At 62.0% G+C, this 14707-nt stretch overlaps 1 protein-coding gene across 4 annotated transcripts; it reads right to left on the reverse strand.

Annotated features, from left to right (window-relative positions):
- On the reverse strand, positions 1-14441 carry EPPK1 (epiplakin 1). 4 transcript variants are annotated; one of them, XM_032760699.2, is made up of 2 exons: positions 14424-14441; positions 1-9387 (listed from the first exon to the last, which is right to left on the reverse strand). In XM_032760699.2, the coding sequence occupies exon 2, from the start codon at positions 9340-9342 to the stop codon at positions 2080-2082; it is 7263 nt and encodes a 2420-aa protein (XP_032616590.1). In that variant the 5' UTR covers positions 9343-9387; positions 14424-14441; the 3' UTR covers positions 1-2079. The 4 variants fall into 4 exon arrangements, with proteins under 4 accessions (XP_032616590.1, XP_058300476.1, XP_032616591.1 ...); XM_058444493.1 differs by having other exon boundaries at positions 14406-14441; XM_032760700.2 differs by lacking the exon at positions 14424-14441 and adding an exon at positions 11540-11825.
- Positions 14442-14707: the final 266 nt, after the last annotated feature.

Here is a 14707-nt window from a genome sequence, read left to right on the forward strand (position 1 = left end):
ATAACATGACAAAGATAGAATGGGGGGGGGAGATGTACAGAAAGAGACCACGCCTCACATGAAGTGGCAGAGCAGAGACTCTAAGAAGACTGTCAAAAATCCTAAGTATACTGTCATCTCCAGGGTGACCAATAAAAAATTAGAAAACGATAGCCCAAAGCCAATAAATTTAAATGGAACACTAAAAAATATTCCAATAATCCAAAAGAAGGTAGCTAAGAGAGGGGAAACGAACAAAAAACAGAGGAGGGAAAGAAAACAAAGAATAAGTCCAAACACATAAATAATTACATAAAATGTAATGGTATAAATGTACCAATTCAAACATAGAAACTGTGAAATTGGATAAAGATAACCCCACCCACTAATATGCTACCTAAGGAGGCTCACTTCAAATATGACAATGACAAGGTAAAGGTAAAAGGATAGAAAAACGCGGGTCCCATCACCACTAATCAGGCATGCTAATTCCCGCTTCAGCATCGCTGTAAAGTTCACAGTGAGAACTTTTGCAACACAAGCATCAGGCACACACGCAGGACTTCCTCAAGAACAATAGGAAGAATGTGGTTGAAAGCACCCTGCTGATGCCTTTCCTCCACTTGTTTTTGAAGGTTCTCCCTGTCCCCCTTTTCAAGGCTAGTGCCCTGCTGCATCCCCCATCCTAGCCTTCATCATTGGTTGTACGCAGTCTTATTCAGACAGCTGTAAAACCTGGATCAGAGCTATTACGTGGATTGTGCTGAGTGCCTACTTTGACGTCTGTGAATGTTAGCACATGTGAACCTCACTACCGTTTCTATTTCCTTGTAGCCCCCTGTCCCCTCGGGCCCACCTCCAGATGGGCCAGATGCTCCTGCAAAGGCCACACAGACCCTAGCAGGGATTTTCTAGAGCCTGGGAGGCACATTTTGATGAGTTACCTTGGTGTCATTTCTGCCCTGAGGCCACTGGCTCTTCATCCAGAATGTCCAAGCCCCGTCCACTCTATCTGCCCTCGCTCCAGCCAGTCCAGCACAGGGAGTGTCCTCCACGGCGTCCATGCCCAGCCTGCAGGCCCCCAGGAGGCCAGCCACACACAGCCACCAGGCAGAACACATGGATTCTTGCTGTGTTCTGCTACCATTGGAGACCAAGCAGCCCAGACGCCACAGGCAACCCATGTGTGGAGTGAACGAAGGAGGGACTAGCAAGGGCTTGTTCTTTGTCACCTGCTCCAATTGCCACACTTCCATTAACAACGAAAGTTCTTGGTTCTCCCAGAAATCTTTGAGCAAGACTTAACTGCAACCTATGTGCATACGATTCTGAGATACGGCTCTAGGAATCCTGCATTTTGGATGGCTTGCTTCCCTTGTTTAATCCACTATCTCTATATTAAGGGTATAAAGATTGGTGATTGAACCTTCAAAAACCTGAAATCAAAAACAAGAGTTTCCTTCATATTTTATTTGTTCAGATTTTTTCCTAGTAAATTACTACCAAAGGTACTTCTCCATAACAGACTCGCTCAGTCAGTGCTGGCGAGGTCACACCTCTAAGGTGGACCAGCAGCCGATGGAGAGAATAAAGCCCGTGCTTCTGGCCCGCGCAGCAGCGAGGGAAAGGCCGGGGAGGAGGACCGAAACTGAGCCAGAGCAATAAATAGTAGACATTAGCTGATGGAAAATGACTTTGACGATGAACATGAATAGCACATCATTAGGGAAATAACTGCATGTAATAAAAATTACACTGCAACAACAGTACCTGATGGCATGATGGACTGAGAGTCTAAAGAGTGACGTTTCGTAAAATAGAAGCAGTGAATCCAAAACGGACAGAAAAATGTTCTGAAAACGAAAAAGGAGTGAAAAGTAAAACCATATGAAACCTAGAGGACCCAGAAAAGACACCAAAAAAAATTATGAAACACCTTGATGGACAAAGAAAAAGTCACTGTCACATGACAACTTAAAACATTTTCCACAGATAACGAATGGGTAAAACAACAAAATTAAAGAATGAGGAAAAAAAATACACACACAAGTATACCTCAACTTCTCCAGAGTTGCAGAAAACTGCACAGAGGAAGCCCAGTCACTGTAGAGAGAGAGAAAGAAATAGGAGCCCCGTCTCAGGGTCGAGTGTGGCCCTCTGCAGCAGCTGCAGGTACGTGAGGTTCTCGTGCGTGTTGGGGTCGAAGAAGCCCTTGGTGTCGTCGCTGGGGTCCGCCAGGACGCGGTTCATCTCCTCGTCGAAGTAGCCGCGCCGGTAGGCCACGTCCACGGGCACGCGGTGGCTGTGCACGGGGTCGATGACGCCGCCCGTGGCGATCTGGGCCTCCAGCAGGCGGATGCCGTGCTCCCGGACGATGAGGTCCTTCTGCATGGCCTGGAAGAGGGAGATCTGCTGCCCGGTGTAGGGGTCGGTGTAGCCGGTGACGGCGCGCTCGGCCGACAGCAGCTTCTCCTGGATCTCGCCGCCCACCACGCCCGCGGCCACGGCCGCCTCCACGGACAGCCTCAGGTTGCGCACGGGGTCGATGACGAAGCCGGTGGCCGCCTGCGCCTCCAGCAGCACCAGGGCCGTGCCGGGCCGCAGCACGCCCTTCCACATGGCCTGGTAGATGCTCATCTTCTCCTGGCGGCGGGGCTCGTCCTTGGCGGGCACCAGGACGCCCGCGATGCAGCTGGTGCCCTCCAGGTAGCGCTTGACGCGGTCGTCCTCCCTGAGCTCTTGCATCGTGCTGCGTCCCGTTTCCAGGTCCTGGAGCATTTGCTCCGTAATTATGGATGAGCTGAGGAGTTCAGAGGCCGTGATCTGTCGTCTAATTCCTTGGAACCACAAGTGTTTGTTGCTGTTTTCCTGCTTCTCAATCATCTCTAAGATGAGCTGCGCTACCTTCTGCAGTGCCCGTCTTGTGTCCGTTCTGTACATCCTCACCAGCTGGAGCTTCTTCTCCTCTGTCACGTATTCGGAATTCAGCAGTGCCCACAGTGTTGGCTTCTGGCCTCTGAACCTTCCCACTGTTATTTCCACTTGCTCTGCCTCCAGGGCCCTTCTCGTCTCGTCATCGATGTACTCGGAGTCCCGCGCATCCTTGTTCACTGGGAAGAGCAGCCAGCCAGTGTCCTCTTGCGGATGGCACCTCTCCTGTAGCTCTCGGTACGAGACCTTCTCTTGCGTGTTCGGGTCCACAAACCGTTTCCTCATGTGCTTCTGGTCAGAAATGAGCGCATAGATGTCCTTGTGCAGACAGCCACGTCTATAGGCTGTTTCCAGTGGGAGCCGGTGGTGGTGCCATGGGTCGATGACACCCCCCGTGGCCACCTGCACCTCTAGCAGCCTCAGTGCCTCCGCCTTCTCGACGAGCTGCTTCTGCATGGCCTGGAACAGCGAGATCGTGTCTCCCGTGGCCGGATCCCTGTAGCCCGTGGCAGCCCTTTCAGCCTTCAGGAGCCTCTCCCGCAGCTCCTCGCTCACCAGGCCCACATCTGCAGCCTCATCCACGGAGAGCCTCTGGCGGGTGCAGGGGTCCAGGAGGAACCCAGTGGCAGCCTGGGCCTCCAGCAGCCAAGTCGCAAATGCTGCAGGGATGAGCTCCTTCCTGCTGGCCTCATGGAGGCTCATGACCTCTGTGGTGGTGGGCACCGTGACCCCCGCAATGCAGCCACTGCCTTCCAGGTAGGGCTTCACACACTCCAGCGTGCTGAGTGCCTGCCCCCCAGTCCTCCCCGCACGAAGTGTGTGCAGGGTCTTCTGATCGATGACCCCGGAGTTGAACAGCTCTGCAGCTGTCACCTCCCCTCTGATGGCCGCCAACTTGATGCCTTGGTTTTGTGTCTCTGTTTCTTCAATTGTCGTGGTGATGATTTCCAGCAATTTCTCCAGGCCCCCACTCTGGACTCCATACTCCTGGATGAGCTCCCGCTTCCTGTCCTCTGTGAAGTATGGAGAGGACAGCAGGTCCCAGAAAGAGACCACCCGGTCAGCAAACCTCCCCACGCGCATTTTTGCAGTTCTGGATTGCAACACGTGTCTCGTGGCCTCATTGATGTACACGTAGGTTTCTCCTTTCTTTACGATTTGTAGCAGGTACAGGCCCGTCTCGGGGTCCTCCACACAGCGCTCCAGCAGCTGCAGGTACGTAAGGTTCTCATGTGTGTTGGGGTCGAAGAAGCCCTTGGTGTCATCGCTGGGGTCCGCCAGGACGCGGTTCATCTCCTCGTCGAAGTAGCCGCACCGGTAGGCCACGTCCACGGGCACGCGGTGGCTGTGCACGGGGTCGATGATGCCGCCCGTGGCGATCTGGGCCTCCAGCAGGCGGATGCCGTGCTCCCGGACGATGAGGCCCTTCTGCATGGCCTGGAAGAGGGAGATCTGCTGCCCGGTGTAGGGGTCGGTGTAGCCGGTGACGGCGCGCTCGGCCGACAGCAGCTTCACGTAGGTTTCTTTGCTGAACATTCCTGCTTTGAATGCCTCCTCCACGGTCAGCTTCCGGTTCTCCACGGGGTCGATGATGAAGCCGGTAGCCGCCTGTGCCTCCAGCAGCACCAGGGCTGTGCCAGGCCGCAGGATGTGCCTCCTCAGGGCTTCTGGGATGCTCATCCTCTCCTGGGTGCCCTGGATAAGGACCCCGGCAATGAAATTGCCTCCTTCCAGGGACCGCCTCACGCTGTCCATCTCCGCCACCTCCTTCACAGTCGTTGTCCCCTGGCTCAGCTCGTCCAGCGTCTTCCTGCTGATCAGCTGTGCCCTAAACAGGTCCCTGGCTGACACCTGCTTCCGGAGCCCTCTGAAGGTGGCCTGCAGGGGCTGACTCTCTGCAGCCTCGACCAGAGCAGTGACTGCGCTGACCACCTGCCGCAGGGCCGCAGCCCTCCCAGACCGACAGAGTGCCACCAGCTCCCTCCGCTTGTCAGCGCCAACGTACTCGGAGAGCAGCAGGTCCCAGAGCGACACGCTACACCCCTTAAACCTCCCTGTGCTGACGGGCACCTTCATGGCCCTCAGAGCCACTGCGGTGTGGTCGTCCACCTCAAGCGCTGTGTCTGAGGGCAGTGGCAGCAGCAACAAGCCGGTCTCGGCGTCGCACACGCAGCGTTCCCTGAGCTGCTGGTAGGTCACCTGGTCCCGTGCACTGGGGTCAAAGAAGAACTTGTTGTCTTTGTCAACTGCAGTCAGCACCTGGCTCGTCTGTGCATCCAGAAGGCCCAGTCTGCAGGCTGCCGTCTGGGGCAGGTGCACCCCGTGGACAGGGTCCACCACACCCCCTGTGGCCAGCTGCACCTGCAGGAGGGGCAAGCCCTCGTTCTGTGGCACGAGCCCCTTCTCCATGGCCTGCCACAGAGAGAGGGAGCCCCCGGAGTAGGGATCTGGGTACCCGGCCACCGCCCTCTTGGCCTGCCCGAGCTGCTCACTCAGCTCCCTGCCCACCAGGCCGACCTTAACCGCATCCTGCACTGACAGTCTCTGGTTGTTCAGGGGGTCAACAAGGAAGCCAGATGCCACCTGGGCTTCCAGCAGCCTCTGGCCCAGGCCTGTGGGCAGGAGGCCATCCCTCATGGCCTGGGCGATGCTGGCCTTGGCCCCAGAGGGCTGTAGCAGCACACCGGCCACGCAGCCTGTGCCCCACAGGCAGGCCTTCACTGCCGGCTGCTCAGCGACCTGGGCGGGCGACTGCGTGCCCTGAGCCAGGGCCTCAAGGGTCTCCTGGGTGATGATGCCAGCATCCAGCAGCCAGACAGCGGGTACCTCACCCCGTGGGCCGGGCACCATGACGTGGGCCTGGGCCAGGAGCTTGGTCTCCTGTACCCACCTCTGCACAGAGGCTAGCAGCTGTGGCACAGTGGTCCTCCCCTCCTGCACGTCCTCCAGCAGGCCCCTCCGTTGCTCCTCGGTGAAGTGGCAGGAGCTGAGCAGGTCCCAGAGGGATGTGCCGTCCTCGGCCCCCGGCACGGCCTGCAGGCTCTTCTGGACCTGCTCCTCGGTGGGGAGGGCAGGAGCACTTTCTGGCAGGGGCAGGAGGTGAAGGCCAGAAGCCTCATCCCTGGGGCACTGCTCCAGGAGCTGGGCATAGCTGGTGCGCCCCTGGCCGTCTGGTGTGGGGAAGGTCTCGGAGGAGCTGGACAAGGCTGTCTCCATCTCCTGGTCAACACAGCCACGCTGAATGGCCACTGGCATGGGGAGGTGGTGGTGGCTGGTGGGGTCAATGACCCCTCCTGTGGCCACTTGAGCCTCCAGGAGGCGGGTAGCTTGCTCCCAAGGGATGAGACCTTTCTTCATGGCCTGGAACAGAGACACCTGCTTCCCAGAGAAGGGGTCTCTGAAGCCAGCGATGGCACCCTCAGCCCGCTTCAGCCTGCCATACAGCTCCGGCCCCACCACACCCCTGCGCACGGCCTCATCCACCGAGAGGCTCTCCGGGCTGTGCGGGTCCAGGATGGTTCCGGTGGCTGCCTGGGCCTCCAGCAGGGCCAGGGTCACCCTGGGCCCCAGCAGCTTCTGCCTCATGGCCTGGTAGAGGCTGAGCCGCTGGCCAGAGGGCAGCAGCCGCACACCGCCCACAGCTCCCAGGCCGCACAGGTACCTGCGGACGCCGTCCATGAGTAGGAGGGCCTCTGGGCTGACTGTCCCAGCCAGCACTTGGTCCAACAGCTGCTGGTCAATGATACCGGCCTCCAGGAGCTGGTGGACGGTGACCCGGCTCCGCAGTGTGGGCAGCATGATGTCCGCCTGTCTCTCTGTCTCCGCCTCCAGCAGCTTTGCCACCTGCCCCAGCGTGACCTCGCGCCGCCGGTAGCCACGCAGCAGCTGCCTCCTGCGGCCCTCGCTGAAGTACTCAGAGTTGATCAGCTCCCATGCGGAGACCCTCCGCCCCTGAAACCGTCCATACTTCACGGAGAGCAGCAAGTTCTGGAAGGCCTGCCGGGTGGCACTGTCCACCAACGGGGACTGCGTGCTGCTGAGTGGCAGGAGGTACAGGCCCGTCTCAGGGTCACGCACGCAGCGCTCCAGAAGCTGCAGGTACGTGAGGTTCTCGTGCGTGTTGGGGTCAAAGAAGCCCTTGGTATCGTCAGAAGGATCCAACAGGATCAAGTTCAGCATCTGATCGAAGTAGCCGCGCCGGTAGGCCACGTCCACGGGCACGCGGTGGCTGTGCACGGGGTCGATGATGCCGCCCGTGGCGATCTGGGCCTCCAGCAGGCGGATGCCGTGCTCCCGAACGATGAGGTCCTTCTGCATGGCCTGGAAGAGGGAGATCTGCTGCCCGGTGTAGGGGTCAGTGTAGCCGGTGACGGCACGCTCAGCCGACAGCAGCTTCGCGAACACATCGGGCCCAATGACAGCAGCCCTCAGTGCCTCCTCAACAGAGTGCCCCTTGTTTGCTTTTGGGTCGATGATGAAGCCGGTGGCAGCTTGTGCCTCCAGAAGGATGAGGGCAGTGCCGGGCCGGAGGAGCCCCTTGCATCGGGCGTCATAGATGCTCAGGCGTTCCTGGGAGCCGGGGAGCAGCAGGCCAGCAATGCAGCCCGTACCCTGCAGGTACCTCTGCACCGAGGCCAGGCTGCCCACATCCTGGGCTGTGGCCTGTCCGTGCTCCAGCCGCTCATACAGGTCCTGGTCGATGATCTCGGCTTTCAGCAGCTCTCCTGGTGTCACAGTGTTCCTCAGCCCAGAAAAGGTGACCCTGGCGGTGGCTGCAGCCTGCTCGAGGGTGGCGCTCACCTCAGCGGCCAGCTTCTCCATGGAGAGGGTCCCTTCCTGGTACTGCTGGGCTAGCATTGCCCTCTGCTCTGAGGAGATGGCCTCAGAGAAGAGCAGCTCCCAGAGGGACACGGGCCGGCCCCGGAACTTCCCCACGGAGACGGTGGCTGTGGCTGCACTCAGGGCCTGCCGAGTGCTGTAGTTGATGAATGGGGGTCCCTGGGGCTCCCCTCCTCGGGGTCCCCCTGAGAGTAGCAGGAAGGCGAGCCCGGTCTCTGGGTCGGTGACACAGAGGGCCAGCAGCTGTTCATAGCGCAGGCCGCCGTGCTTGCCGTCTGAGAAGCCGCCAGCCTGCGAGAGCTGCTGCTGAGTGTCTTCATCCAGGCAGCCGCAGCGCAGGGCGGCCTCCAGGGGCAGCCGGAGCCTGCGTGCCGGACAGACTAGCCCGCCTGTGGCCAGCTGGGCATCCAGGAGCCGCAGTGCCAGTGGCCTGTCCACTAGCCCCTTCTTCATGGCCTGGAAGAGGGGGATTTGGGAGCCACTGAAGGGGTCGTGGTGCCCCGTCACGGCCTGCTCGGCCACCAGGAGCTGCTCGTGGAGCTCTGGGCTGACCAGGCCCGCCCTGACTGCCTCGTCTACCCACAGCCGCTGGCCTGTGATGGGGTCCACTAGGGTGTGGGTGGCAGCCTGGGCCTCCAGGAGTGGCAGTGCGGTGCCCATTGGGAGCAGGTGCTCGGTGGCAGCCTGGAAAAAGCTCTTCTTGTGGCCTTCGGGCAGCAGGACAACCCCAGCCACGCCGCCGGTACCCTCCAGGTAGCGCCGCACCTCGGCACGTGCACTCACGTCCACTGCGGCCAGCCTGCCCTCCCGCAGACCCTGCACGGCCTCCTCGTCCAGGATGCCCACTTCCAGCAGCTCGGCTGCACTCACCGCCCCGCCCATGGAGCGGAAGGTGATCTTGAGGGGCAGCAGGGCTAGCCCCGAGCCGGGGGCCCGCACACACCTTTCCAGCAGCTGGTGGTACGTCAGCCGCTCCAGCGTGTTGGGGTCGAGGAAGCGCAGGACACCTGTGCCAGGCTGAAGCTCTGACAGCTTGTGCCATGTCTCCCGGTCCAGGAGGCCCTGGTGGCAGGCTGGCTCAGGGGCCACGAGCACTCCCTGGGCGGGGTCCACCAGGCCCCCAGTGGCCAGCTGGACCTCCAGCCAGCTCTGCCCCAGGGCCCTGTCCACAACCTCCTTCCCAATGGCCTGAAAGAGGGCCAGCTTCTCACCCCCGTAGGGGTCAGGGTAGCCCATAGTGGCACGCTCAGCGGCCAGCAGCTTCTCCTTCAGCTCCAGCCCCACCAGGCCCTGCTGCAGGGCCTTGGACACAGGGAGCAGCTGGCCCTGGGCAGGGTCCACCAGGCCCCCAGTGGCTGCCTGGGCCTCTAGCAGAGCCAGCCCGAGCCCAGCAGGCACGAGGCCCTCCTCCATGGCAGCGTAGACACTCTGGGCCTGGCCCGAGGCCTCCACATACACCCCAGCAATGCTCCTGGCCTGGGGCCTGGGGGGCGTGCTGGCTCCCGGCGTGGCTGCTATGGCTTTGGGGACACTGGCCTGCTCCATGCTGTTGGTGCCTGGGACGGGAAGAGGAGGCAAGGTGTGGCCGCTCATCGCACACAGCTGATTATGCAGAGCCTGCTGAGGTCCACCTCTGTCCTGCAGGGGACAAAAAGGCTCAATCAGGGACCCTGCATGGCCTGGTGGGCACGAGGGAAGATGTGTTCATGGGGCCAATCCCATGCTGTCCCGGGCTGGGCTCCACCCACAGACATGCAGCCAGAGTGTCCCTGAGGAGTTGAGTCTGCCCCGGGAGCACTCCACGGCGGGAGTGCCAAGGGGAGTGCAAGCTCAGAGGGACCATGTGAGTGCAGGGGCCCAGGCGGCGCCGGGAGGCCTCTCGGGACTCCAGGGCTGTCCCTCTCGAAGGCTGTCCTTCGACCTCCACCCCAGGCCAATGCCCTCCCGCCACCCCAGGGCCCTGTGCCCTCGAGTCCTTCCTGGGCATCCTGGTCCCATCCTCAGCCCGGCCTGAGGGGCCCAGCCCTGCTCCAAGAGGGCTGTGGCTCCACCCACAGGGCCCGCCCCTCAGCCTGGGCACCAGCATCTCTTTTGTTCTCCAAAGGCTCTGCCCCATGCCCTGCCCCACCCCAGCTCCAGTGACCTCTTGAAAGCTCCCACCCCACCTGGACCTGTCACTCCAGAGAAGCCTCTGCCACCTCCTGCAGGCTCCTGAGGCCCCGCCCTCCCTCCACAGCCATCCACCAGGCTCCAGCGAGACCCCAGCCCTCTGAAGCCCCAGTCTCCTGCCTCAGCCTGGCCCTGCATCCTCCTCTGCCCGTCCTGAATCTCACATCCGCGAGCACCACAGCCTCTGGGCTATTGCCCCCGAGCCCACACCCTGCCCCAGGGGCTGCAGACTCGGCAGACGTGTGGCAGTCCTGCCAGGAGCCAGGTGCAGGCCAGGCAAGGCTGTTTCTCCCCCATGGGCCCTGGTCCTCTGGCTGCAGCCCCGGCATGCCCTGCGCCGACCCCTTCCACACACAGCTGTGCAACTGGCTCTGAGCAGGGTAGCAGGTGCCTCACCTCCATCCCCACCACTCCTGCACGTCAACCGCCTCCACCCAGGCCTGTCCCCTTCTGCACCAGGTTGAATTATGTCCCCTAAAAAGGTATGTCTAAGTCCTAATCTACAGTCCCTGTGAATGTGACCTTATTTGGAAATAGGATCTTTGCAGATGTCACCCGGTTAAGATGAGATCATACCGGGCTAGGATTGGCTCTTATCCAACATAACTAGTGTCCTTATAAGACACACAGGGAGAGGGCGGCCATGTGATGACAGAGGCAGAGATTGGATCTACAAGCCAAGGAATTTGCTGGACGCCTGGGGCCCCAGAAGCTGGAAGAGGCAGGAAGGATCCTCCCCGTCCAGCTCCGGAGGAAGCGCGGCCCTGCCCACTCCTCGCCTTCCGGCTTCTGGCCTCTAGAGCTGTGAGAGCAATTTCCTGGTCTTTAGGCCCCAGTCAGTGTTCTGCACCCCTGTGCCCACCCACCCAGGAGCAGGGTCTGCTCCCCGTTTTCTCAGCACTATGGGCCCCAGTCCCTCTCTTGGTTCTCCTCCTCATTCCGGCTGGAACCTCCCTCTGCTCAGCAGCCTGTTCGTGACAACCCTTCCCTACCTCTACACAGGGTCTCAGGAGAAGGGTCGGACCCCACGTTTGGCTCCCACCCCCACTCCACCGCTCTTGAGGCAGCCACCACCCCCGGCTGCCAAACTCAACAAATGCATTTTGGAGCTGGCCCCCACCCACCTCCACCACATGGGCTACGAGGGCTCCCCTCTCCGGTGACAGGTTTCTGCTCCATCTTCGTTCACCCATTAACTCTGAGACCTCCTCCCACCTACCCTCAGCTCCCCAAATCTGCAGCAGGAGCCCAGCCTGTCCTGGGTCCCAAAACTGTGTGGCCAGCTGCCTCCTGAAGGTCTTACAGGCACCCCATGCTGCTCGTGCTCTGGAACGTGCAGAGCCTAACCCTGGAAGGCACTGGGTCCTCCCCATCCCCTCTCCCCACATCTGGTCTCACGAAGGGCATCCTCCAGGGGCAACTCTGAGGGCTATCGAGGCTTGTAGATGCCCCTCAGGGCCACCTGTTAAGACTGCAGCCCACCTACCCACCTTGGCAAAACCTTGGTCCCCTCCCTTCCCTTCCACAGATACTGGTCCTGGGCCTCCTCCAGGCATCCTGCCGCTGACGGGCTGCTCAGAGCCTCAGACACGGAGCTGGGACCAGGAGGGCTCACCATCACCTCACTGGCCGAGTGCAGACAGCCAGGGTTCCAGGAAGCAGCATTGCAGCTCAGCTGTCCCGAGGGGCCGTGCTCAGGACACAGTGTCAGGTGGCTGAGAAGACGTGGAGGATGCAGAGGACCATGGAGTGGGGCTGCTGCTAAACGACCAGCATCGGAGGAAGCTCGCAAGAGGCTGCAGATGTCTGGCCAGCTGGCCGGTGCGCCACAGGGATGCCTGGGCGCTTGTCCTCATGGTGCAATTGGCCGTGGGCCCGCTGGTCACATCACAGTCTGCCCCAGCCAAAAGCTGCTGGCCTGACGGGATGTAGGAATAACGTCCTAAAGGCACAGCCAGAGTGCTAGCTCCCCAGTGACGCCTTGCAGGCTAGGGCACCATTTCCCAGGAAGTCTGCTGTACCACTCCAAAACGTGGCTTCCCATGTGCATGTGTCCCAGGAGGTGGGCCCCACGGGTCCAGGAACCAAGGCCTGGCAGCCACAGTGGCCCACCCACCACCCCCCACTGACCCATGATGGAGCTTGGGCTCCTCGACCCCACAGCTGTGGGTTGGGTGGGCTTAGATGTCCTGGTCCCTGGAGGAGGAACACTTCTGCCAGGGGACACAGCTAGTGCCACCAAGCCAAAGGCTATGCTGCTCCCAGGCCACTCCAGCCCATCATGTCCCAGGAGCAAGCAGCCAGGAGGAGGCTCCCATCTGGCAGTGGACAGGCCTGAGCACCAGGAGGCAGCGCCACAGGGGCAGGCAGGGTGCAGGGACCTGGTTCTCATGGTAAATAGAACGTCACCCCCAGCCCTAGAGGGGACTCTCAGGGAGGAGGACCTGGTCACACCTGACAGGCCCTGAGCCAGCAGGCACGACCGGGTTGAGGATATCCAGTCTGGAGGACAGGGAGGCGGCCCCAGGGGCCAGGTCCACCCTGCAAAACTTCTTTCTGCACTTCCCCAGGAATAGGCCAGGCTCAAGGGCACAGCTTGACTGGGGTGACTACAGGGCTGTCCAGATCTGCTTCTGGGGGGTACGTGAGGCGGCAGGACAGGCCAGCTTCTCCTTCATCCACCCTGCTTCCTCCTCCTTTCCCTTCCTGAGGCCATCCTGAGACCACTCCCAGTTACCTCTGCCTCAGGCAGACTCTGCTTCTGGGAACCCAGCCTGGGCGCTTTTGTGCCCACCTCTACTGGCACCTGCCTCCCCTAGGGCTGGGCCCTCTCCAGCATGCCTCGTTCCAGGACCCCCCAGGATCTGTGAGCACAAGGGAGCCACTCACTATGGCATCCAGGCCAGACGAGAGGCTTCCGGGGGGTCAGGGGCCTGCCCTGTCCCCTGACATCCGGCCAGGGATGGCGGTGGGGAAATGAGAGGAGCACCTGATTTCCCAGCAAGCGGGAGGGGCAGTGCGGGTCAGGGCGGGGCAGGGACAGCGGGGGCAGGGACAGCACCTTGAGCAGGCCCCTGACCTGGGCACAGGCCGCCAACCCAGACAGGCCGCGTGCTAAGCGGGCCTCATAAGCTCAGGCGAGTGGCTCAAGTTCCCCAAAGAGGAGATTCAGGGAGGAAGGCTGGAGACAGGGCGCTTGGGAGCAGGGAGTCGGGGGCAGGCGTGCCCTGCGTGTGTGAGTGTGCCTGCCAGTGCATGCCCGCCCTGCACCATGCATGAGATTCGGCCTGTGGCTGGCTGCACCACTCCCTGTCTCTTCCTGACCTTGGGCCTGGTATGAGCCCCTCTGGGCCCTGCCCCTTCCCAGGCTTGGCAGGAGGAAGGCCTGGGAGTGGGTGTCTTGACTCCATGTGGGGCCTGGGGAGGGCAGCTGGACAGAGGGTCCGGAGCGAGGGGGGGCAGGGAGCGCAGCTTCGAGTGTGGGGGCATCTGGAGGAGGTGGCTGCCGCCCAGGTGAGCACGGGGTCAGGGTTAGGGTGATGGGGTGGGGAGGAGGCCAAGCAGATTTCCCGGGAGCCTGAGGCACAAAGGGCCCGTCCTGCGGATTCCCCACCTCAGGTGGCCCCCAGGCCCCAAGTGGGGGAGGGCCATTCCTGAGGAGGGTGGGTCAGCATCTCTTGGGCGAGGTCACTGTCTGTCACCAGACTTCCCGGCAGGTCCCCACCGCAGCCTGGGACAAAGGTCGGGGAGGCTGCAGCTGCCTGCCTGAGCCAGGTCAGGACAGACCCTGGTAGCTGCCTGGGCCCACACAGGAGGCAGCAGCCTTAGCTTCTGCCCGGCTGTGTGCCATAGTGGGAAGACCCCACCCACCTGCACCCTGCACCATGATCAGAGATCAGCGGCCCCGATAACAAGCTTGACACAGTGCAGCGGGGGCGGAGGGCAGGGAAGCAGAGCCCTGGGCCCAAGTGATGGACAGGGCCCTTCCTGCCTCTGCCTCCCACGGGTCTCCAGGCGACCCTGTGACCGCTTACCCGACCCGGAGTGGCCACCCCTGGGACCGCTCACCCAACAGCAGGCAGCTTCCCCGGGTCCGTGACGCCTCCCTCCCGGCAATGTTGCCAGGAGTCACCCCTCTCAATTTGTGGGCCTAGTTGCCTCCTGGCCTGGGCGTTCCCCACCCTGCAGAGCGTGCCCCGGGGGGTCCTTGCTGCCGGGGAAACCGATGGGCCTGCGAGACCCCCGCCCGTGGCCGCCTCTCCCATGAGGGATCGGGGCCGGCGCCTCCCCTTCACGGGCGCCCGGGACTCAGGAGCGCCACTTCGGACTCGGAACTCAAATTGCCCAGGGCGGGAAACCTGCCCGGCCAGAGCCCAAGCCCCCGCCGGCCGCCGCGCCCCCACCCTGGCCTCGGCGTGCGGCTCCAGCGGGGATCCGGTTTCCCTCGGCGGCCGCCGCCCCGCCCGGCCCCGCGCCCGCATCCGCACCCGCCGCACCCGCCGCACCTGCCCGCTCGCCGCTCTGCCCGCAGTGTCTCCGCGCGCCCGCTCCGCCCGCATTTCAAGCCTCACAGGCCCCGCCCCCGTCTAGGGCGGCGCCCAGGTGGGGGCCCCCGACGCGGGGCGGGGCAGGCGGGTGCCGTAAACCCCGCGCGGCCCGGGCCTGGCGCTTGCACTCCCGGCAAGGGGCGGCGGCTGGGCAGCCGGGACCCTCCCCTCGTCCCCAGCAGGTAGTCACCGCGAAGGAACGCAGGGCGGGCGCGGAGGCGTTCTGTGCCCTTCAGAACAGC

Source organism: Hylobates moloch, unplaced genomic scaffold (genome assembly GCF_009828535.3).
Source record: "Hylobates moloch isolate HMO894 unplaced genomic scaffold, HMol_V3 SCAFFOLD_9, whole genome shotgun sequence".
Classification (NCBI taxonomy): Eukaryota; Metazoa; Chordata; class Mammalia; order Primates; family Hylobatidae; genus Hylobates; species Hylobates moloch.